General features: G+C 41.4%; 1 protein-coding gene across 1 annotated transcript in view; it reads right to left on the reverse strand.

Annotated features, from left to right (window-relative positions):
• ZBTB44 (zinc finger and BTB domain containing 44) overlaps positions 1-23473 on the reverse strand; it is a 33459-nt gene extending 9986 nt beyond the window's left edge. The window contains exons 1-3 of the mRNA XM_029912918.1: positions 22412-23473; positions 13015-13099; positions 887-1050 (exon numbers count right to left, since the gene is read on the reverse strand). Of these exons, the coding sequence (XP_029768778.1) occupies positions 887-1050; positions 13015-13099; positions 22412-23429 (1267 nt within the window). The 5' untranslated portion in view covers positions 23430-23473. The remainder of the gene's footprint in view (positions 1-886; positions 1051-13014; positions 13100-22411) is intronic.
• Between the last annotated feature and the right edge of the window lie 2615 nt (positions 23474-26088).

Consider the following 26088-nt stretch of genomic DNA (forward strand, 5'->3'; position numbering starts at 1 on the left):
TTCGCGGGAAGCAGGGGAGGGGGCGGAGTTGGGGTGGGGACTTTGGGGGAGGGGGCGGAGTTTGGGCGGGGGCGGGGCCGGGGCCCCGTGGAGTGTCCTCTTTTGGGACACTCCACATATGGTAACCCTAGTTTTGGTCACGGCTTTCTTAGGATTTATGAGTCTTTTCAAGCAACACAGCAGACAAGTCTGACATCCAAGGATGAACTCCAATCTACACCACTTGAGATTGGTATAATAAAAAAAGTCAATGCAGTACAACACTTGCAAAGGATTCATAGGGCTTGTCTACACTAGATACTTGCACAGGCGCAGTTGTACTGATGCAGCTGTGCTGCTGTCGTGCTTCTGGTGAAGATACTCTAAGCCGATAGGAGAAAGCTCTCCCCTTGGTTTAATAATGCCACCTCCGCAAGAGGCAGCAGCTGTATAGGCGGGAGAAGCTCTCTTGCTGACATAGCGCTGTCTACACCAGCACTTAGGGTGGTAAAACTACACCGCTCAGGGTGTGGATGATTCACACCCCTGAGCAACATAGCTTAACATCTTCATTTTGCCTCAAACCTTCCCATAAAAGCAGGAACTTCATTACTGTATGAATGTTTTATTCCACTAACTTTAATGAATATATTTTCATCCATACAAAGTTTAATTATTCAGCAAAACTGCTAGACTGTATGTGGGACAAATAGGTACACACACACTGGTTAATCCCAATTTTCAGAAAAAGTCTCCCCCCTCTGAAAAAGAGATTGAAGCAAAAGAGTCAGTTTGCACACAGCAGTTCATTTCAAAACAAACAGTTGCAGTACTGAGCATGCTGTAAAACCAGCAAGCATCCTGGATCCATGACCTACTTATTCATGGAAACAGTGAAGTTTCTTACCTGAGTGGATGAGCATGTGCTGTTTTAAGTTCTGAATGCGGGTGAATCGGACCCCACAGGTTGGACACTGAAAAGGTCTATCCGGGCCATTTGGGCTGGGTCTCTCTGTGCTACTGGTAGAAGGGGCAATGTAGAGTTGGTAGGGATACTGAACACTCTCCAACCTGGGGGGCAAAAAAAAAAAAAATCACTAATTTACAAGCAGGCTAGAAAAAAAAATGGAGGTGGCTTGTCCAAAGAAAACCTGACCTGAAGCAAGAAATGACACTGACCTCTGACCTCAATTTCTTTGGAAACAGTCACTGAACACTAGCTGTACAATGCACTTTGTTTGTCAGAGAACATGTATACATATTGAATACGTGCATTCTTCCAAAAGTACGTAACCAAGTGCAACTGGCAAATGGACCATGAGAAAGAATTTAGTGAGATGGGAAAGCAAATCCATTTTTTTATTTTTGCCGTTCCCGTGACATTTAAAGGAAACTGAGGCAGGACAGTTTTCATTTTCAGCTCAAATCAGATTCAATAATTAATCAATAATATGATTTACAATTTCAAGTCATTAGCTTGCCCAGCAGGCAGCAAGAAAGTAAATTGCATTAGTTCATATGGGATGTTTGTTTGATACAGCCTGTTGTGTGACAGGATATGTACCAGTATGTTTAAAAGTTAGCTAAACTTGGTTATAATTTTAAGGTCACTAGGGAGCAGATGAAGGAAATATTTTAACTGTCAAAGAAATTAATTACCTGACATTATCTAAGTACCCTCACCTACTCTCTAACTGCAAACTAACTGGGGGGGATATAGCATTGTAATTTGGTCCTCTGGTGTGGTGTTTTCTTCACGGTGGATGGGACACGTTAGTCAACTAGAAACAGCCTTGCCTGTCACTTAAACACAAACATAAGAATGGCCATATTGGCAGTGGCCAGTGCCAGACAGCTTTAAGGGAATGAACAGAACACGGCAATTACTGAATGATCTATCCTGTCCTCCAATCCAGTTTCTGGCAGTCAGAGGTTTAGGGACACCCACAGCATGGGGTTGCATCCCTGATCCTCTTGGCTAATAGCCATTGATGGATCTATCCTCCATGAACTTATCTAATTCTTTTTTGAACCCAGTTATACATTTGGCCTTCACTACTTCCCCTGGCAACAAGTACTACAGGTTGACTGTGTGTTGTGTGAAGTAGTACTTCCTTATGTTAGTTTTAAACCTGTTGCCTATTAGTTTCTTTGAGTGATCCCTGGTTCTTGTGTTACATGAAGGGATAAACAACATTTCCCTATTCACTTTCTCCACACCATTCATGATTTTATAGACCCTACCATATCCCCCCTTTCCTAAACCGAACGAAGTCTTTTTAATCTCTCCTCACATAGAAAATGTTCCAAACTCCAATCGTTTCTGTTGCCCTCCTCTGTATCTTTTCCAATTCTAATTCAAATCTTTTTTGAGATGGGGCAACCAGAACTGCACACAGTATTCCAGATGTGGGTGTCAAGGATTTATATAGTGGGATCACGATATTTTCTGTCTGATTATACATCCCTTTCGTAATGGTTCCTAACATTTTAGCTTTTTTGACTGCAGCTACACAGTGAGTGGATGTTTTCAGAGAACTAGTCACAATGACTCCAAGATCTTTCTTGAATGGTAATAGCTAATTTAAACCTCATCATTTTATATGTATAGTTGGGATTATGTTTTCCTAATATGCATTACTTTGCACATATCAACATTGAATTTCGTTTGCCATTTTGTTGCCCAGTCACCCAGTTTTGTGAGATCCCTTTGTAACTCTTTGCAGCCAGCTTTGGACTATCTTCAGTAATTTTGTATCATCTGCAAATTTTGCCAGCTCACTGTTTACCCCCTTTTCCAGATCATTTATGAACATGTTGAACAGCAGAGGTCCCTGTACAGTTCCTTGAGGGACCCAGCTATATACCAATCTCCACTGTGAAACTGACCATTTATTCCCACCCTCTGTTTCCTACCTTATAATCAGTTACTGATCGAAAAGAAGACCTTCCCTCTTATCCCTTGTGACACTGGCAGACCAACCAACCTGTGCAGGACCCACAACAACTTAACAGGATGCATTACAATTTTATCAGGATAATTCACTTGTATGTGAATATCTAAGAGATGTACTAGACCAGCAATCATTAACCCATTCATTTGTCGTAACAGACATCAAAGGTAGATGCTAAGTGTATTTGTCTGTGTTTACCTATATCTTGTTAGAAGTTTATCAATGTAACCAAATTAGCTTTTAGATTCTAAGTCCGTTTTCATGTCTTAATTACCTTACATTATACATGTGACTGTGTTCAGTTAACCTTAAGATCAAAGATGTGAGACACTGCAGGAAATTGATAATATTACCTACATTGTCTTCAGCTTATCTATTTCTGTTATGATGGAGGGCCAGCTAATTGCATTATGTAAATAGTGCACCTGTGTATGCACAGGAAATAGAAGATTAACTTCAAAACAAAGGTTCACAAACGAGCTGCATTGCCTATTCTTCCTAGGAGAAATGCCCTGAGGAGACTTGTCAGCCTGCTGGAGAACTATAAAAGTGAAACTTCAGGCCTGATCCTGCATCTCTAGTCTGCCAAGCTTTAAACAGGGAAAGTTTAAGCCATGGGACTGAGATCCTCCAAGTAGCTATTTGGAATACCCTGGAAAATCTAACAGACTTTACATCTAAGCTGCCTTTAGATTCTGACCTATTGGGATAATTCCAAAGAGACTTTTGCAAGCCAGCAAATATAACATCATTGCTACTATCCTGATCTATGAACACTGAAAATCACTAGTACGTATATTGGGGTGGACAAACTACGGCCCGTGGACTGGATCCGGCCCGTCAGGGCTTTGGATGTGGCCCGTGAGATTGCCACTCCTGTGGCGCCGCGGGCCCTGCGCCGCTCCCAGAAGCAGCCAACACCACATCCCTGTGGCCCCTGGAGCCCTCTACTCTGTCCCCCTCCCCCAGGGGCCGCAGAGATATGGTGCTGGCCGCTTCTGGGAGCAGTGCAGGGCCAGGGCAGGCAGGGAGCTTGTCTTAGCCCCGCTGCGCGCCGCTGCTACCCTGGAGCTGCTCCAGGTAAGTGGTGCTGGGCTGGAGCCTGCACCCCAAACCTCTCCTGCACCCCAACCCCCTTCCCTGAGCCCCCTCCTGCACCCCACACCCCAACCCCTGCCCTGAGCCCCCTCCCACACCCTAACCCCCGGCCTCGAGTCCCTTCCTGCACACTGCACCCCCTCCTACACCCTGGACTCCCTCCCGCAGCCCTACATTCATGGCCCTGCATGCAATTTCCCCACTCAGATGTGGCCCTCGGGCCAAAAAGTTCGCCCACCCCAATGTATATGATTCCTTAACCATTCCAATAACTCTCTTCTTTTATTAATAAATCTTTAGTTAATTTACTAAGGATTGATTGACAGTGTGATATTTGGGTAAGATCTGAAATACATATTGTCCTGGGGTAAGTGTCTGAGTCTTTGGGATTAGTAAGAACCTCACATATGATGAATTAGGTTTTCAATAACTCTTCACTATATTAACCTGTTTGTCTGGAGGGGAACCAAGGGCTGAAATGCCTAAAGTGGACTGTGTTTGGCTCCTGGTTAACCTGTGTGGTACTGCAGAAGCTCTTTTGTTACTGGCTTGGTAATCTAATTATAGAAAAACCTTCACCAGTTTGGGGGGATTGTCTGCCCTACGCGGGCATTCTCAGTGTGGCCCACCCAGGCACATCTCTTGACTGTTTACTTTGGTGAGGGACCTTGGTCAAAGGCTTTCTGAAAGAACAAGTAGACTGTATCTACTGGATCACCCTTGTCCACATGCTTGTTGACAAAGGTGATCTAGTTGATAAAAACGGCCTTTTCTATTATCTGTGCTTACCTGAAAATTTCCTTTTTATTACCATGGCTGCTGCAGCCTGCTCACAGCTTAGGGGCAGAACCAGACCTGTCTATCACTGGCAGCAGGGGATTGCCCTGCCACTTGAAGTTCCCTCCAGTTGAGACAACTTCCACAACCAGGATAATTTTCCCCCTAATGGAACAAAACCAAATAGCTAGATGTCAATTTCCATCTCTGTTCTGGAAAATCCACTGGCCTCTAGGGTGGGCTGGATCTGTGGATCTTAAAACTCAAAAAAAGGAAAAATGTTCAGGTAAGCAGATATATTTTCCTATACTTCATCATTTGAAAGTTAACAGATCCATTACAATGGGATTTTCACAGCAGTGGAGGAACTAGGATCATCCCTTAAATATGGACATCCAATTTAGTGTTCCTTCCCCTGAGCACTAAGACATGGAAGAATACTTCTGCTAAAAAACAGCATTTACTAACAACTGGATTCACCAGTATGCAGAATTTTAGTGAATTTATGCATCAGTGGTCATTTGGCCACCTAGGAGATCTCAATATAGGAGATATGACTTCTCCACCCTGAGACTGTCAGTGCTCCTGAAGTTTGGACTTGATGCTCAAGAGAAGGAAGAATATTTTTTGAATTTACTTTAGGAATGAATGGTATGAGACAGTTGAGAGGACTACACTTGTCTGAATGAAAAATACAATAGTGGATCTCATCTGAGAAAGCTCCTAACCAACTTTAAAGCTCGTCTGATTGGAGATTACAGATACTGGGAACTTTACTTTAATGGATAGGAAGTATAATGACACCTCCTACAGGGGCTCAATCTGGGTAACGCTCTAAGGAGCAGAATGAGGTTCCAAAGTCATGCTCTACTATGGCCTCACAGAGCTAGAGTAACAGTTGTTGCCTTAAGAAAGTATTTAATGCTGGGATTTGTACAAAATTCCCTTTTCCTGAACATGTTGATAACATTATACTAGAGACATGACCTTTTTACTTGGACACTTATTCACTGACACTAAGGCCCTCCTGGAGGAATTCCAGGCTATATTTCACTTGTTTAACATTGTAGTTAAATTACAGACTTTGCATCAACCAGCAGAATAAGGTCTATTTGTTGAATGATTTTTAGGGTTCATGAGAATGAATTCACTTCATTCATGTATCCATTTTAAACCTGTCTGGATTGGGGTCCCCCCCCCTTAGAGGTGGTCTACTATTGAAAAAAACAGACATTTGAAGACTCAGTGCTAGGTTAATGAGGCCTGACAGACAGAAAGACAACAGTTTCACTGCCACTCACTCCTTCCTATTTTTTGTATGGTTCTGGGGAGCAGTGGAAAAGGTGGGAAGGCACACAGTAGAGGCATTGCTCAGCTTTGTAAGTCAATTCTGATCTCACATCCCAGTCCCGACATATGGAAAGGCCACAGGGTGCTTTATTGTTGTTTCCAGATGCAAACAGGTGACTCACCAGCCCTCCACACTAACTTACAATGAGTAAGAACATTTCTTGATGCAGGGTCCACTTTAATCAAACTTCTGCCATGTAAGCCTTGGTGTTCATCTCCCCTTTGATAGACAGTGCACACAGGGATAGTAAACTTTGCTCTGCCCAGGACTGGAGAAGTTGATTTTTCTATGTAATTGATATGATCATGTTTCCCATGTTTATTTATAAAAAAACCCTATCAGATACTTTGACTGTCACAACCCAAACAAGTCTGTGACCCATGAAAGGGGTTCTGAGGCCTCAATGAATCATTGCGTCAGATCACTGGTGTTGTGCGCTGCTTTTTCTGGGACCTATTCCCTGGATTGTACTGGGACCTGAATGAGCCCTCTCCATTACCCCCCAACTAGCATCAAATGAAGATTGCTCTGCCTGGTTTGCTAATGGGTGGATCCCTTCAAAAAACATCTGATTTAGTACACTCATCTGAGAGAGTGGAGACTATCCAATGAGACCTTGATCTCTGCCAGTGGATGTGATGCAGAGGAGGATAACAAGAATTACTGGATGTTTCTCATGAACTCTTGATCACGGAAGCATGTCTGTGTATAAGAACAGCATGCCCTATAGAGCTGTATTTTTGTTTCTGTAATACTGCATGCCCTTCCTTTGTTCTTCATCTTCTGCTAAAAATGGTCTGAGGTGAAACCTTGCATCTGATAGGATTGGGATGAGAATAAATACTATGATCGACTCCCCTGGCACCATATGACTGGGTTCATCATGTATCCAAGATATCTTAGAAAACATATCGCTGTATTTTTTTGCAGCTGACTCTGTACAGAGCCCTGATCAGAAAAATTGTCTAGGAAGAGAAGTGAATTTGTGTCTTCCTTAAAGTCAATATTAATACTGGCGTGATCCTGGAAGAGACCCGGATTTGACCACTTGTCAAATCAAATGGTAATACAAGTTGAGAAAATAAAAAGCTGCCATCTGCATGCAAGAGGGGAGAATTGTCTATGTGATGGTGAAATGGGAAAGATAAGCATCCTTAAGGAACTTATGCCCTGGTCTGTTTGTTCCTGACTGCATGAGGCTAGAAAATAGGATGGGGAAAGGGTTGTACTGCTCTGTTCTGAATTAAACTATGGATGGTTTCATTCACATCCTGGCATTTCCATAGGTTGCTTGAGATTCAGAGTGGACAAAGCTGTTCATGAGATTCTTCCCTCCTGTGGACCTCCTGTGGACAATGTCCAGTGACCTCATTTTAACTAAAGTGGTTGGTAGCCATTCGCTCCCAAACTGAAGGACCCAGAAACCAATCACAGATCTAAATCCAGATAGGCCTGGTTTGGGAGTCACGCATATAGTTCTGAGGCAACTGAGGGCAGCTACTGACCTTGCCTCAGTTGCCTGCTCTTGTTCTAGCTACTACTTGCAGTATTTTCTCCTGCTGTACTTCAGGGACTACTTCAATTTGCCTTATGACCCATAACAAAGGCTAAGATTTTGTCTCTCATATTTTTAATAAAAATCACAGACAGGTCACGGGCAATAAAGAAAAATTCACAGAAGCCCATGACCTATCCATGACTTTTATTAAAAATATGCCTGACAAAATGGGGAGCTGAGGGTCCGCACACCACCTGGCTGGGAGCTGCAGGGCATCCCCGCGGCCCTTGGCTCCCAGCTGCAGGGCACCCTGCCGGCCCCGAGCAGCCAGGGCGCCCTGGCCGGCCGCGGCAGCTCTGAGTTCTTCTGCCCAAGGTGGCTGGGAGCTCAGGGCCCCAGAGTTCCCAGCCACCACGGGTGATGGGGTGACCCTGCAGCTCCCAGGTGCTGAAGGCTCAAGTCACGGAGGTCTCTGGAAGTCATTGAATCTGTTACTTCTGTGACAAAATCGTAGCCCTACCCATAACATCTAGGTCAGTGGTTCTCAACCCGCAGTCCGTGGGCTGCATGCAGCCCAATCAGCACACAGCTACGGCTCATGTGACATCCTCAGGGCCATAAAGGTAGTATATATATTGTGTGGATGCAGCCCACATAACACGTATAGAGCTGCATATATGACCCACAATAGCAAATAAGTTGAGAACCACTGCTTTAGGTGCATGCTGCACTCCATGGAGGCGTCCAGAGGGAACAGCGCTGATTTTGTTTATTTCCCCTTTGGAAATTTGTTCCTATAATCTTGCTTTGAGGAGAGACTGGGCTCAGATTGCTCCTAAACTGTTTCAAGTGGCTAGCAATCTCTGTGTCCTGAAAGAGGCTGGGTTTGTCGCCTCTCCTTCCCCACAAAGACATGGCATGAAGTTCAAGAATGAACTCCCCAGAAACTCTACCTGTCTCTAGCACAAAGGATCGACCTGGGCCTGATAGGTCTGCATTTCTCCTGGAGGGCCCAGCCTGGGATATCAGCAGGGAACACTACGCCGGTTATGGAGGTGGCAGCAGCTTTGATAGAGTCCATGCTGTGTCCACTGTCCTCTAACCATAGCCTCAGAGAATGTGAGGGGGAGGTGGTGGCTGAACCCCGCACTTGGAGGTATGGTTGCTGCTGCCAGCTGTATGGTGCACTGCCCTTTAAGTAATGTTCCACTCACAAGGCCGAAGGAGGGGAACTACTTGAACCTGGAGTCAGTTTTTCCAACCTTGCTTGGCTACTTTCCTGCCGGGGGGAAGGTGTCTGAGGTGACCCCGCCTGGACTGTGCTGGAGAAAGACTGCATTCTGCCCACAGAGTCAGACGAGCTCACCAAGGAGATACTTGAAGAGGGAAGAAAGCAGGAGACATGCACCTTTCCTTTTGCTTCTGGCTTTTTTTCGCCTAGCTCACTCCCTGAAGCCTGCAGGAGCACCAGCTGCTGCAAATGCCTCAGAAGGCAAAGCAGAACTGAGGGGACAATCTCCCTGAAAGGCAAACGCCACCCTGAGATAACTGGTAATCAGACAATATTTTATTGAGTTAAAATAGTAAGAAATCTGAAATAGGGTTTGGAATTTCCCCCAGAAAGCTCTGCAGCAAGGCGGGCTTGGGTGAGCCATCTGCTTGTCCCTAGGGAGGCAGATAAAACTGGAGGGCATTTCAGGAAGCAGGGCATTTTCTAGCTCCCAATGACTGACAGGTCAGTTTCTTCCCCAGGCTGCAAGCTGGCTGAAGTACCCATCCTCATGGATCTGTGGACCTTAGCACAAAGAAGAAATGTAAAAACAAAATCACCTTTTCCCTCTCTTCCTTGCATTCTATACACTCACTTATTTAAATATTTGGAAGCTGTGAGCAATTCCTGTTACATCAGGTATAATGGGGAAAATCTAAACTAAAACAAACATTTTTGGACGCTTTGTAACATACATAAAAAAGCTTCATTTTAAATAAGAAATATTTTGTAATTTTTAAAAATTAAATAAAAGCACAGAAAACATTCCAATCAGCCCAGATCAAGAAACAAGAACTGTTAATTATAATTAATGTGTTATAACCTTCAGATATCACATTCTATAAGCAACGGATCTGCTTTTGACATTCTGCAAATGGACTGGAATGCACATTCAGCTATTCAAAACTAAATCCTGACAAATATGAACACTAAAACATTGTGTTTGTCCCAAGAATGCCCCCCGCTTGTAGAGATAGACAAGCCATTTGAACAAACAGATTCTCATTAGACTTTCCAAACATTATATATTTCAGTACTGGTAATTTGCCTCAACTTAATTTAACAGTAGCTAATAAACTAGACTAAACATTTAACCAGTCTACTACATATCCATATTATGGAAATTTACAATCTAATAATGTTCAACAGAAGAAAGAATACTACAGAAATCAGTTCAATGAGAATAGTTCAAATACATAAAACATTCATGTGTCTACTTCAAGTCATGTATCATCTGACCTGCTTTTGAAACAAGGAGGCTATTTAATCGTATTAAACAATTAACACTGAATGAAGATATTTTACCAGAAAAAATATTTTATAATATGATTTTTGCATGGAGAACATATTTAGCTTAGAATACAAAGACTAGCCCAACAGAAGAGCAGCACACGCATAGTCAACTAAGTGTTTCACGATACAAGTCTACTATGTCTGTCTAAAACTTGATTCTGAGTTTCAAGAATCTATCAACAAAGGAATTTCCAACTGAGGTTTAAACTAATGATCCATATGGAAAAAACCCCAATGAGCAAAGTTTTTGTATCCATATCTGCTAACCAAGTGTTTTTAGAGCTTTGCTCAGTAACAGAAGCTCTACTGAGTGATAGAAGTTCTCATGCTTATTTCAGATAGGAAAAAATCCTGTTGGTCCCAGGAGCCTGTAGTAAATTCAAGCTATATTTTGGGGTATAGTGTTTCTCGAGTGAGCCTAGGGCATAATGGATAATGCTATCTGTAGGAGGAAGCATTTAGATTTTTTTTTTTAAACAGAAGGTGACTAAGAGTTACAGGCATGATTGTACTCCGAACACATGAGGAATCAGCATCCAACCCACTTCTAAAGTGTCTATTCTAAATGCTGCACAATGAATTAAAAATAGTGACCTGCCCAGGAGGCCAGTTTACTGTCCTCCAGACAAAATCAGAGCCCCTTATATAGACATATACATGCACTGAGAGAGAAAGAGAGGGAGAGTGTAAGAGCACAAGTGTGTTTTTTTTTTTAAAACTACAATTTGTTTATTCCTCAGAGAGAAGAGTAGGAAAGCAGCTAAAGATTTTTCTGCTGATTGTGTACTACTGAGCTGAGCAGATCTGAATGCTGGTAATGGTAATAAAGTCTTTTCTAGAGTGAGAATAAAGTTTTGGGGTACATAAAAAGGTCTTCCCACTATATTAGAGTTAAGAGTGAGCTTCCTGGGACTAGGAAACTCTGCCTTAAATATTTAGCCAATTTATGGGGTAGGGCCTGTAACCTGCATATGAATTTATAAAATAAATCATTTGGTTTAGAAAATCCAAAGTCCCAAAGTGCAGAATTCTGTTCTTAATAAATGCACACAGCTACCCTGTTTCCCCGAAAATAAGACAGTGTCTTATATTAATTTTTGCTCCCAAAGATGCGCTAGGTCTTATTTTCAGGGGAGGTCTTATTTTTCCTGGAGCTTCGGGGCCTTATATTCCGGGGTGGCCTTATTATCCGGGAGGTCTTATTTTCGGGGGATGCCTTATATTACAGCAAGAGGCAAAACTGGAAGTAGGTCTTATTTTCGGGGGATGTCTTACTTTCAGGGAAACACGGTAGCAGCTTCTTCAGTACTGAGTAAATAGTACACAAATCCTGCTGGATTTAACTGATGGTTCTACAAATCTGTGTTTGGGAATTTTTCGAGCATGGGCTTAAAATGGGGCATAAATTCCTATTTCTCCTTTACATGTAAATTTCATAATGTGTTAGTTTTATGCCCTTTGAATTTTCTATTAAGTTTTTGATTAATTTCTTTTCGTATGATTTTTTAATAGGAGGTGTCGGAATTTGATCCATGGCTGAAATCTGTCTGTGGCAGTTTGGTTTTTTTGTTGTTGACTAGTATCTTTTTAAAAACCGGGATAGAGATGAACTTGGGAGTAGATTTGGTGCAACAGGTAGTTTTTAAAAGCATATTTAGGGTTATTTTAACTATTAGTCATAGTTATAAGAACTATGTTATTATTATAACTAAGTTTACACACCAAAGTGTGTAAAATCTTCTCAATCATACACTAAATCTTTTGCCAGCAGCTACATTCTTTTTTCACATGTAACTCTACAACGGAGAAAGTTACATGTATCAGCAGCCAACAGAGATTTTGTGTGCTAGAAAAGTGCAGCTGCTGGCTGATGACGTTTTCTCTATCAGACGCTGCAACTGTGTCAGAGCTCCTGGAACAGCCCTCATAGGGTCCATACCTCTTGCCCAAGACCAACTCCCTTGATCAAACCTTTAAACACTAGGTAATTAATACACTAAAAGCTTCACTGGGAAACAGTGTGGCTCCATACATACCACACGTGACAAAAACTACAAAAGTTAGGAAATAAAAAGTTACGCTACCCAACAGCGCATACCCCATACTCCACCCACAAGCACATACCTTCCTTTCAACACAACTACCATACACGTCAGTCCATGCTCCCATAACCTTAATTCTATATACAACGGGATGCCAGCCTTCCATCACCCACTTTAACAAACTACCCGCTCCCAGCACAGCAAACTATGTTAAACATCTACAACGAATAGTGATGAAACAGGGTATTTTGGTAAAGGTATATTAAGAACAACAGATTGAGGGAACAGAGTTATGGTTGTGGTATGTGTGATGTACAGTAGTTGTAATAGCTGCGTGTCTCTCTCTGGGTGGAGGAGGAGAAGATATGTACTGTTATGTGGATTAATTTTTCATTTCCTTGCTTTTGTGTCAGCTATACACTGTATGCAACAACCTTAATTGTTTCACAATGAAGTCTGTATATAAATATAGACTAGTGTGAATATACAGCACAGGAATAAGCTCATCACTTTCCTCTTCAGTTTAAGCTGGAAACTTCGCAAAAGGAAACAGTGCAACTGCTAAGCAAACACAGACTTTCATCACCTCTGCTCTCTTAAAGTATTTGATCCTTCAGGCACTGATTGTACTTTGTTCAACACAAAGTATATGTAAGAGCAGCTAACCTTTCTCCGAGCAGGGCTGGGGCAAGTTAATTATAGCATACCACTCACTCACTACAGAACAGTTTGCACACTATGTTGGTACATACCGATCATCATCATCTGCATGAGCATTAGTGCCAGAGGTACTCTGGAGAGTGGGTAATCCCTCAGTAACCCCTTCATCTATTGAACCTGGGGAAGAAAAAAGGAACATCAATTTGCAATTTAATGCAAGTAAAAGTGCTCAAAGGCTGGGTAACTACATGTAAAAGCTCTCTTCCAAGAGTCTCCTGCAGACACTGTTTACTGGTTGGAGGCACACGAAAACTGCCAGAGCTCCTTCAAAACCAGCAGCATTTAGACCTCAGGATTCTTCCCCACTTTATCAAGAACTCAGCAGAGGGAGAGGCAATTTTAATATATGGTCAAATATTCAGTGTGCCTACAAAATGAGAGGGTAAATTAAAAGACTAATAAAATTGTGCTAAAATGCAGTAATGGTCGTCAATAAATGTTACATTTTTTTCTCCTACACTAACACTTCTAAGCCAGAAAATGCTAATTTCAGGTAAAACAACTATGCTCCTCAAGATTTTTCAAAATGTTAAGGTATACTGAGCAATTTAATCCTGCTGCTGTCTTGGATCTTTATTTCCCATACCTTATGCATCCTCTATACATAAGGATATTTAATAAAAGAATGCCAGTTCCAGGTTCTTGGTGCCCTTGGCAGATTAAAAATGCAATCCAAAGGAGACTAAACAGTAGTATACCCACCACCTATTACTGCAAGACAGATGCTAGTCTGCATAATGGTTCATTAGGACACAAAATGTCTTGGGAAATATAGCTGAACTGAGCTTTGGAAACAGATCTAGTATAATTTCAGCACTAAATCAAACCTTGATATCCTTACTTAGTTTGTTTACTCAATCATTGTTCAGACAAGTCTCCTTTGATTCAATGAGAGTTTTGTTTGAGTGAGGACCGAGTAAACTAAGTAACAGCATCAAGATCAGGGTGGATAAAAATCAATGTTTGTTTTTTTAAAAATCGTTTGTTTTTAAACTTTAAATTGGATTTTTTTGATAAAATGCTTTTTGAGGAAAAAATCTATCTAAAGGTAGTTTTAATTAAGATATATTATAGCTCAAAGATCTCTCATCATGGAATAGGGATTATAAATTCTAATTCTATAGTATGAGACAATATATTCACGTAATGTTTAAGAACAGTTTTGCAAATGAGTTCCAATAGCTCACGGATTAGGGACCCAATATTATGGGGTTCCAGGGGCTTCTGTATAGATTATATAGGTTAATCTTTCTATCTACCCAATGGGACTCAGTGCTCAGTCTAGAAGATACCATCAGAGATGCTTAGTTTCGCAGTTCTCAAACTGTGGATTTCTGTCTCCAGAGATAACATGCTTGTTAACAGCAAAAATGGTTGTTTTTTTAAAAAGTTTTTTTTTTTTAATATTTCATTTAACTATTTTAATTAAAAACAATTTTAACACAAACAAACCTGATTTTAAAAAACTTGACTGTTTAACTAAATTTAAAAAATTCATATGCTTGTTTTGTTAAAATATTATGTTTGCTGTTGAAGAAAAAAATCCAGAATACATAACGTTGTTGTTTTAGTTAAATAAAACAATTTAAATGTCTGTCGGGTGATGTTCTCCTCCTAATATAGCATGGCAAGAAAATCCTCCAAATATTAATGATTAACGTGTTGAATTGGAGATAGTTCACCTCCCAATGACTTCATAGATATCTGCTTCAATTACCTTTGGTAAATGAAATAACCAAACAATCATTCAAATTCTGCTACAGTTGTAAAACTAATCTGAAAAGTTTTCAAAATAAATCACTTTAAAAATGTATAGTGTGTACCTTCTAAAAATGAAACCTACATCTATCTCTGAGTTTTGAAGATTATGTATTAAGGTTATAACAACCACCAAGAATGCACTTTTATGTAGAAATCCATGATTAAATCAACTCTTCCTGACTAGTGATTTAAATCAATTTGATTTAAATCAAATCCACTCTGATCAAGATTTGACCGCATTTCACTCTAACAGAAAGGGGATAAGGAAGTTGATCAGATCTTGGTGTCAATTTGGTTCCAAGAAATAAAAAGCAGTAGAAAAAACATCCTCTCTGCTGGAAAACATCCTCCTGTTTGGTAATGTGGTACAACTAGAGTGCTCCACACTGTAGCTTCTGTAGGCTGAGAGCACTGCACACACCAGGGGGGTCACTTGCATTCCTCCATCATCTCCAACCCTGCCAGCTCCGTGTGCGCCATCCTCCCATCCCCTTCTATTTCATAGACTCCCTGCACTCCCCCATGCCAGGAACTCTGTGTGCTCTCCCTGTGCCACCTCAATTCCCTCTTTCTTCATATACCACAATCTGTGGGCCCTCAACTGCTCCTGTGCCAGAGGCAGTATGCCCACCCACAGGTGCCCAGCTCCCTCCCTCCCCTCCGCCTCCTGCCCGTGGGCAGCCCCACTGATCAACTCTCTCCCAGTGCTTCCTGCCCACCGCATGCAGGAGGTGCTGGGAGGGAGGAGGAGGAGCGGGGACAGGGCATGCTTGGGGGAAGGGGCAGAATGGAGTGGGGAAGAGGCAGGGTGGGGCCATGGGGGAAGGGGACAGAGGTGGAGCGGGGGCAGGAAGAAGCGGGGCAGGGGTTTGGGAGAAGGGGTGGAGTTGGGGCAGGGCCTAGGGCTGAGCAGGGGTTGACCATGTCTGGGTAAAATTAGAAACAGGCACCTGTGTACCCACCCCATTCCAGGATCTCCTTTTTAATTCCCCCATGCCAGGAGCTCTGCCTGCCTCCTCCATTTCCCCCTTCCCACCATTCTCATTTATTTTCTGTCGGGGAATTAAGTCACACAGGGTATGTCTACACAGCAAAGAAAAACCCATGACTGGCTCGTGTCAGCCAGCTTGGGGTCACAGGGCTCTTCCATTGCTGTGTAGACTTCCAAGCTCTGGGACCCTCCCACTCTGCAGGGTTCTACAGCCCAGGCTCCAGCCTGAGTCCGGAATTCTACACAGCAACAAAACAGCCCCGCAGCCCAAGCCCCGTGAACCTGAGTCGGCTACCAGGGGACATGTGATCAATTGTGTAAAGTCATTAAATGAACATAGGGGTGGCAGGAGACTATACTGATATATCAGTGAGAAATATAAACTGCAACATATAAAAAAAGGCAATGAAACTAAGGGTCAGGAAAAGGAAAAACATACCCACTGAAAAGAATTTTACTCACTGTATTTATCATATTCAAGCAGCTTGAAAGACAACTAACTATGCTGCTTCCTTTTGATCAAGATCCAGTGTGATCTGTATAGAAAATGTAGACATACTGCTAGGGTGTCAGCTTTTTAAGATGAAGTGAGACCATGGGCAGAACTGAGATGAGGGTACTGTTACACAGGAAGGTGTTAATGGCTGCCATCAACCAGCTCTGATCTATAGTCAATTACAGATCTGGTTGACGCTGATTCATAGATTCATAGATTCTAGGACTGGAAGGGACCTCGAGAGGTCATCGAGTCCAGTCCCCTGCCCGCATGGCAGGACCAAATACTGTCTAGACCATCCCTGATAGACATTTATCTAATCTACTCTTAAATATCTCCAGAGATGGAGATTCCACAACCTCCCTAGGCAATTTATTCCAGTGTTTAACCACCCTGACAGTTAGGAACTTTTTCCTAATGTCCAACCTAGACCTCCCTTGCTGCAGTTTAAGCCCATTGCTTCTTGTTCTATCCTCAGAGGCTAAGGTGAACAAGTTTTCTCCCTCCTCCTTATGACACCCTTTTAGATACCTGAAAACTGCTATCATGTCCCCTCTCAGTCTTCTCTTTTCCAAACTAAACAAACTCAATTCTTTCAGCCTTGCTTCATAGGTCATGTTCTCAAGACCTTTAGTGATGTGAGTGCTCACCAGATGCTTTTTGGTGGGGAGGGAAGGGGGGTGGCAGACACAGCTCTACATGTCCCTTTCAGATTTTCGAATTTCAGCAAAAATAAATCAGGTTCTGAAGTTCTGGAATTGTTCAATGTGGTACTCCAAAGTTATTGTTACAAACACAAAGACGTCATCAGGTTGACTGTAAGAGCTTGCTTCATTCAGTACTAGTGTCCAGAGCAATCCTGTGCAAACCTCTTAAGCATAACTGACCTGCTGAAACTTTTGGTTATGCACATCTTAAATCCTGTATTCCCATTTAGCTTGATCCTACAGCTTTGGATATCTTAAGTGAGTGCCATATATCTAACCAGCTCATGGTGCAATCACATACAGTCTGTTACATAACTTAGCTCCATTATGTTTTTAAAGTATCTCAAGTTACAGGTTTCTTAAAGTCCATACAAGAACCAACTTGATTTCATTAAGATTAAGTTTTCTACAGCCTGTAGCTAAAGCAACAGGGTTTACATCCATCCTTCAACAAGAGGTCAACTAGCTGTTAGATTTGTATCTATGGCTATGTCTACACTACCACTTACATCGGCATACTTTGTCATTCAGGGATGTGAAAAAACACACCCCGAGCGACATAAGTTAAACCGACATAAGTGCCAGTGCGGACAGCGCTATGTTGGTGGGAGAGTGTCTCCTGCCGACATAGCTACTGCCGCTCGTCGGGGTGGATTAATATGTTGATAGGAGAGCTCACTCCCGTCAGCATAGAGTAGCTACACAGGAGATCTTACAGCAGCTGCGTCGCTGTAAGCTCTCTAATGTAGACATAGCCTTAGGTAAGCCACACAGTAAATGGCCAGGGACCTGAATACCTGAGACACTGCCTCTTTTCCTCAGCCATGCTACCTCGGTGAAGACAGATCAATATTCCAGATATATAAGTGAGCTGCTGAAGAGTCCCTTGAATTTTGATTTCACCCTTTCTCCTCCCTCCCATCATGCAAAACAGCCTGAATTTGTCAAACTTTAGGGCACTCTGTAATGCCTGCATTTGGGGTTTTCATTGAGGACGGTATTGGGATTTAGTGGGAGTGAAGAAAGTTGATGGCTAAATTCCAACAGACTTCAATGGGAAAAGACCCAGTCAGTATGCGCTGAAATATAACACTAGAAAAACAATACTATTGGGGCTTCAGATGAGATTGTCAGACCAAAGATACAAATGGAAAGAGAAGAGATACAACGCGATATGGAGACAGGAGAGGGGGGAAAATGTTTATTCCAAAAGGAAGAGTGCTAGAATAGAAAATAGAAAAGCCCATTAAGATGTCAGGAGTCACAAGGAAGGCCCATATTTCCCAACCGAAAGAAAAGTTAGGGATCCAAAATATAATGATCTCATATTTTGGGGTTATTGATGGAAGACTCACCTTTGATAAGTTTCTGAAAACAACATTATGAATATCAAATTTAAAACTGTGGTTCAGTGTGACTTAAAATAAGCTAAGTATTGTTGGGTGCGCAAGATCAGATGTAATACAACGTGTAAAAATAAAAAACTGAATTCTATATTGATTTTATCCTTCACGATATTGACAACTAATAAAATCTAGTCCAAAAAAAGTTCATTTGCTGCTAGAATTTTTATTTTGTGTACTTCTCTCTCTGATGGGGCTGATGTCAAAGAGTTATGAAAATATCTTCTCAAACATAGTGTTGCTACCAGAATGACACAATATATTTATAAAGGCTCTCCTGCTTGTCTTTCTCCAGTATTATAAAGTGCTCTTACGCACTGTTTAAGTGATACTACATATAACAAACTGCAAATGAGCAATTCTTGCAATTGCCCAAGTAGCGAATGAGAGCTCTTTACAATACAAGAAAAACAGGCAGGGGAGCTTTTATAAATGCATTATAAAGCATTTTAAAAGGGTAATGTGTGTGTTCAGGAAAGAGAACGTTGTGTTTTAACATACCTCCTTGCCCCCAACAGTTATTGCTGTACTGGATCGTCCCTAATGTTGTGATAGTGTGCAAGGCAATACCTCTTTAGAAAACAAAGGATGCTTATAATGTGGCCTGTGCTGCAACTGTGCTTTATCATACCTTTGGTACAGTGCAAACCTTCTAAAACAGGGGTAGGCAACCTATGGCACACGTGCGGAAGGTGGCACGCGAGCTGAGTTTCAGTGGCACTCACACTGCCTGGGTCCTGGCCACCAGTCCGGGGGGCTCTGCATTTTAATTTAATTTTAAATGAAGCTTCTTAAACATTTTAAAAACCGTATTTACTTTACATACAACAATAGTTTAGTTATATATTATAGACTTATAGAAAGAAACCTTCTAAAAACGTTAAAATGTATTACCGGCATGCGAAACCTTAAATTAGAGTGAATAAATGAAGACTCGGCACACCACTTCTGAAAGGTTGCCAACCCCTGTTCTAAAACAAGGAATTTGCCCTTCTTTAGAATACAGCAAAATAGGAATATAATCGATAATCATGGTATAATAGTGTTGTGCAAACAATGCTAAATGTAAATTCAAACACATTGATACCTTAAGGGCCCTTTATGCCAAACAGCAAAGGGAAGACAACACCCGGTGTCAAAATATTTAGCCAAAGGGTTTTAGTAAGGTATCACATAAAAAACTGGTGACATGCTGGTCATATTGTGTGATCTATGTACAGGTTGTATAGAAAGAATTATGTATATGTGCTGCAAATATGTTCTGGAGGCAAGCCTGCCTTAGACAAAGGAATGTGGATTTACCTCTCTGCTGCGAGATGTCTCTGGGGAACCTGAATTCACTCTATTACCTGCAAGGTAAGGACTGGCAGCATCTCAGGAGTTTGCTGGTGAGGCAAACAGATTAGTGCAGCAGGGAACTGTCTCTTAATCTAAACTCCAGCAAAACTCTCTCTTGCTAAAGCAGAGGTAAGAGTGGCTTACAGCTCTAGGTGCCCTGAGGAAAGCATCACACATGCATCATTCAAGCACACAGAATGGGATTCGATTATGTTGACCTCGAGCCAACTTTTTTGTATCTGCAGCCATGAAGGTGCAGCAGCATGCTATACTGAACTATCCTCAAAGCTTACAGACATTTGATTTTAGACTTTAGAGCATTTGGTTAAAATGATGGTCACTAATGCAGTACACAAAAACATGGCACAAGACCCCAAACCCTCTTCTTGTGCTGTAAATATGGTTAGGGAACATGCTTTCAGTGGCAATAGACCCAGAAGGGTAGAGATCAAAGGGTAAGCCTTCCAGAAACTGTTGTGCAGCTTCAGCACTGTAAGGTGACATTTTCAAAGCTGCTTCTCAGTCATTTCACAGTTAAGGATTCTGGCTAGGTCAATCTTTGGCAAAAGGAACGCAGTCACATACACTACCAGGGCCTGATCACTAGCGTACATTCAGTGCATTTGTTCAATTCTAGGACTTTCTTAGAAAAGGAACATTTAGGCCACTCACTGAAGTCTCTCTCTTTACGATCTAGTGCTGGTCTCACTCTTATATTTCCATTCCTCCCATTCTCCTATGGTTAAAGATTACTTTTTTTATGTTTGACACGTATTTTTATACACTGCTATTTTTTGAATGGCTTAGAACAGATATGTAATGTACCTTTCCTCTGACATTTTCTACACAGATCACACTGGATCCTGATCAAAAGGAAGCAGCATAGTTAGTTGTCTTTCAGGCTGCTTGAATATGATAAATACAGTGGGTAAAACTCTTTTCAGTGGGTATGTTTTTTTCCTTTTCCTGACCCTTAGTTTCATTGCCTTTTTTTGTATGTTGCAGTTTATATTTCTCACTGATATATCAATATAGTATGACTTCACACAACTATCACATGTCCTTGGCAATTTCTTTTCTAAGGTATTGCTACAATGTGTTAAGGACTGGGTCATATTGCACCAGTTCAGTGAACCAGTCTTTTTTTCCCCTAGCGGCTGTTGGAACACAAACTCTACTCTCCCTGTAGTAAAGAAACTATCAGTATTTACTCTGATAGTATACTCACAAGTTGTGGCTACAACTCAAAGGGGATTCACAAAAACCATGTCTGTAAAACTCCAGTAAGTAAAGCAGTTTAGATTGGGCATAAACACTACCAATGTAGAATGCTACCATATGAGCTATACAAAAATGACATACAAAAAAATAGCAATATACAAAGTGTTGAAGCAGGTACTAACATGACAAAGTTCCTGCTGCTTTAAAGCAATTGTGCAATTTAAATAGTATGCTTACAGTGGCCAGATATTTCCTCATTGAAAGGGTCAGAGAGATCAGCTACCTACTACTCCCTCATGAAGGCACAGTGACAAAACTCTGAGGTAGTTAGCGTACAAGACTATATTTATAATTTTATTAATTGAAACAGCATTTGGCATGATATTATCTGAATGAAGTCGACCAAACAGTTCTCAAATAAACCAGATTTTACTGAAATAATCCTTCAATAAATAGGCTCTGTAAATACAAAGGCAAAGCACACAGAATGGGATTCGATTATGTTGACCTCGAGCCAACTTTTTTGTATCTGTGCAAAATTCTGGCAACCAAATTAGAAATATTGCAAACTGTGTTCAGACTTACTGCAAGCCATTTGTAAGAGTCTTTTCTATGCAAAGAGAAAACCGGATTGTTATAGTGATGTCCTCTAAACCTTTCCAGACTACTGATTTATCTTGCGTGCCACAAATTTCACCTCACTTAAAAACTACTTGCTTACAAAATCAGACATAAAAAAATACAAAAATGTCACTGCACACTATTACTGAAAAATTGCTTACTTTCTCATTTTGTTTGTATGAAATTTTAGTTTGTACTGACTTCGCTTGTGCTTTTTTTGTAGCCTGTTGTAAAACTAGGCAAATATCTAGATGAATTGATGTACCCCCTGGAAGACCTCTGCATACTCCCAGGGGTACACGCACTCCCGGCTGAGAATCACTGCTCTAAATATTAGCTATTAATAGATGATAGCTCACTAGAGGAACCCAAAAATGGTTACAAATTGTCATTTGGAAAAATGTTAGTCTCGGCATTTGGCAGAATAAGAGCTGCAATTTGTGATTAAACCCCTTTGAAATGGAAAGATTCTATATATTATGACTTCACTATTTTGTTTTTGTCTGGGATATTAATTTGACAGCTTTCCACCATTTATTCTGCAAAATATGTTCTTAACTCTTATTATAAAAGCTCTCTACTATCACTGTACCTACACTGATAAAAGGCTTGATTTTGGAGATTCCGTAACTGTAAAGGGAGTTAACAGTAAGCACCAATCTTTCCAAAATGGGACTCTGTGAATGGACTGTGGTCAAACCATTTGGCACTATTAAGAAAATAATTATTAACAAACTGTTAAAATCACTGCATTGCATTTCATAAGTTAGAATAACAAAATACAGTTTCACCAATCTTCTGTGACCTAATTAAAAATTCAAGCAGACTTTCTTAAATAAAATCACAAGTGCATGCACGTATACATATATAAAATAGTAGAAGTGGCTGTACCTATAGAGGAAGACTGTGGGCTGATCAAGAGATCTTCCTGAACTTGCTCACTTCCTGGGACTGTCTGCTGATCACTCAGAGAACTCTGGGATGCACTCACAGGCTGCGATACTTCCTCATGAACCTCCTCATCACTTAACCTTTCCACTTTGACACGCACATCTTCTTCAATCACAAGAGGTGAACTGGCTTTTGTGCTCTCACATGTCACATAATCAGTAATTCTTCTGGCTGCCTCAGATGGACCAGGGAGTTCTAAAGTCCTAGAATTCTCTACCTGTTTCACCTTCTCAGATTGAAGCCTTCGATCAATTCCAAAAGGAAAAGTCCAAGGAAAAGCTAAGGAAGAGTCTACCGGCTGATTTCTGGACTCTGCGTAGGAAGCTGAAGGATTGAGCACTTGGGGGGAGTTCGTTTGTGTGTTACACTTAAGTGGACTTTCAGGAGACATGACTATGTAGCTTTTGCGCTTTCTTCGGGACTCTCGACAAACAGGAATGGCTCTTTCCACCACACTGCATTCGGAGGAAACCGGAGAAAGGCTGCCATCTCGAGAAGTAAAGTTGCAGTTTGCACTGTTTTCTTGTCCTGCATCTAGCACCTTGTCTTGCTGGCTGTTGGGCGTATTCCATAAAATACTCGACTTCATGAATTCTGAGCATGTACTAGCAACACTGAACATTTGCATGTAGCTAGCTGCAGCCAACACATCAATAATATTTTCTGTGTTGATAGACAGTGTGGCTGTGTAAGCATACTCCAGAAGGGGTATGAAGCCAGTCACTGTCACATGATGCAAGTCTAATACACTCTTGCCGTCATCTTCTGCTTGGCCAACTAGTTTGGAGCGGAAGAAGTCGCTGCAGGCTGCCAAGACCACCTTGTGTGCCCTGAAGATTTTGTCCTGTACGCGAATGGTGATGTCGCAGAAATGTCCATCGTTGCGAAGCATGTTAAGTTTTCCAAGCATCTCCTGGCTGTGAGCAGGGGAATTATGAGTAAATGTTTTTACACCCATTTTTTCACTTTTGCTGATGCTCTTTCACCATGCAAGTGGTCACAAGTATCCTAAAAGACAGACAAAAAACATTATCTTTTGTCATTTTTATAAAGATATTCTATACTACAAATTTCTACACTGAGAATTAAAGATTAGTGACTTTGTATTTGCAGAGACTAACATGAAAGAGAATCGTCCTTTACACTAAAGTCCAGGACATTAGAGCTTTTAGAATCCAGACTGTCCCATGGGCCAGAAAAAATTATGAGAGATTATATTAAGTTCACTCTACGACAATGCACTGAGTTATTAATATTTTGTAATAATGCAAATGAAATGTGGAAGTCAGATTATCTGAACTCAGCCAATATCATCACTTTTCAGATCTCTGCTGTTACCTGCTCAAAGAAATTACCCTGATCAGAGTTTGGTAACAGGGACACTTATCACCTTTTGAGATGGGAAATATGGGCTTTTAAACTAGTATGTATGTGTCTTAAACCTGTATTTTTGTTTTCTGGAATCAATAATCTATTGCTTAGTTATTAGTCTTCAGGGGCTTTGTGAAATGGTTTTGTAAACTGAAGACCCTGACATTAGTTTGGGCTGGGATGCAAATGTGTAGAATCAAACAAACTTCTCAGTGAAGGTTCTAAATAAGAAAGCCTTATAGAGTCCACTGTATGAATTTTCAGAAGACAGAGTTCAAGCTAGCAAACACAGAACAGTTTTTAACAATAGCTAAGCCGTGCTGCTGGTAGTGTAGGCAGTGATTGCCTAAAGCTGTTTTCAATAAATGATTCTGGACTAGGATGAGAGGTTGTTGAAAATTCCTCCAAAAACAAAATGCATTCTAAACCTCAAAGTACAGTTCTGGCTTACCAAATCATATCTAAAACACTGGATTTTACAAGGTAAAGCAAACACAAGGGACATAACATCTTCCTTTGCATATCTATTGCTGAAACAATAAACACACAGAACACTTCCAATTATTTTCTTAGCCCTGATCTACACTGGGGGGGGATCGATCTAAGTTACGCAACTTCAGCTACGTGAATAACGTAGCTGAAGTAGACGTACTTAGATCGACTTACCGTGGTGTCTTCACATGGCGAGTTGACTGCTGCCGCTCCCCCGTCGACTCTGCCTGCGCCTCTCGCGGAGCTGGAGTACAGGAGTCGAAGGGAGAGTGCTCGGGGGTCGATTTATTGCATCTAGACTAGACGCGATAAATTGATCCCCGCTGGATCGATCGCTGCCCGCCAATCCGGAGGGTAGTGAAGACATACCCTTAGGGACAAATCATCTCTTTGATTCTAATCTAAGTAAAAAGGCTTGACAATTTCCTGGAGGTGTGGAAGGCACAGAATCCTCTCCTCCAGGCTACAGAGGAAACATTCTCAAGCCATTATTGACTGTTTGAAACCTACATGCCTCTGATTTTACAGAGGAATATGATGGTCCAGTGACCCCAACCCCTCACTCTACAGACATGTGGAGAGAGTCCTTGCACAGTGAGGCTCTGTGTGCATCTTTTGCAAGGGAACCATACCACTTTTGCTGCATGCACAGCCCTCTGCAATGGCACAGGAAGGCAGAATTGATCTGCAAATGAGGAGACCTAGTTTCTGAGGCAGCTTTAATTATGTATTTAATTGTTAAAGGGGAAACAAGCTATCATTTCAGTTACTTAAGGCCCTAAGCATGCATTCCTTACATGAACACAACTCCCAATTAAAGTAGGGACCTCATTTTCTTCTGTGTTTATATGCTTTACACAATTCAGAAGAGGCTGGATGCATAAATAAGGTGCTTCTCCATGTTTAAATATCAGTGACTGAATTATACCTGGTTGGTTGACAGGGGTAAGTTTCTCCTCCCTTCTAGCCATCACCATCTGCCTCACACACTCACAAATCTGCAAGCTGTTCCGTACAAGCTGACCTCATGCCCGGGAGAAGCTTTATAACCTCATGATGCAGGGAGCTGCCTATGTGGAATAGGTTACAGATTTGGAGCCTTAAAATATACATAAATAGTGGCTGTCAGAGGCTCCTAGTGACTCTCTCTCATTACTCACTCACTCCACTATTAAATATGAGCCATATTTCCACCTCCCATTATCTTGTTCCTGTTATTTCACTCTTCTTATTGCAAACTACTTCAGACAGAGAAAAACATTACTCCTTCTGGAGCCCAGAATCAACTGACTAACATTACAGATGCAGTCACATGGTTAATTTATTTCAATAACCATAAGTTATGAGAGGAACATTAATTTATGAAGTCAGTCAAATTATGAAGACAACTTGGATTTAAAATGAAATTTCACGCCACTGTGAAGGGAGAAATTAAGCATAAACAAAACACTTGCTAAGTGAAAGAAACCATATCCCAGTCTCACATCTATAAGGGTCTGGAGACAGATAGCTCCAGAGGCTTTGTTGATGTTTATAGCTTTACTGAAGAACAGGGGATGCAAACTAGTGTTTATCTGGGAAAGAGGACCCAAAAATGGAGAGCTGGGGAGTGGATGGAGTAAGGGAGAACTAATCCTGATGCTACTTTACAGCCAGGAGGCACAAGAGTAGTAGAGATTCCCCCCCAACAGCAACCAGGAGTGGAGTTGGGGTGTATGCGTGGCAGGATGCAACTGGAAAAGTTTAACAACCTC

The sequence above is a fragment of the Terrapene carolina genome, unplaced genomic scaffold (assembly GCF_002925995.2).
Source record: "Terrapene carolina triunguis isolate 2854851 unplaced genomic scaffold, T_m_triunguis-2.0 Scaffold374, whole genome shotgun sequence".
Taxonomy (NCBI): Eukaryota; Metazoa; Chordata; order Testudines; family Emydidae; genus Terrapene; species Terrapene triunguis.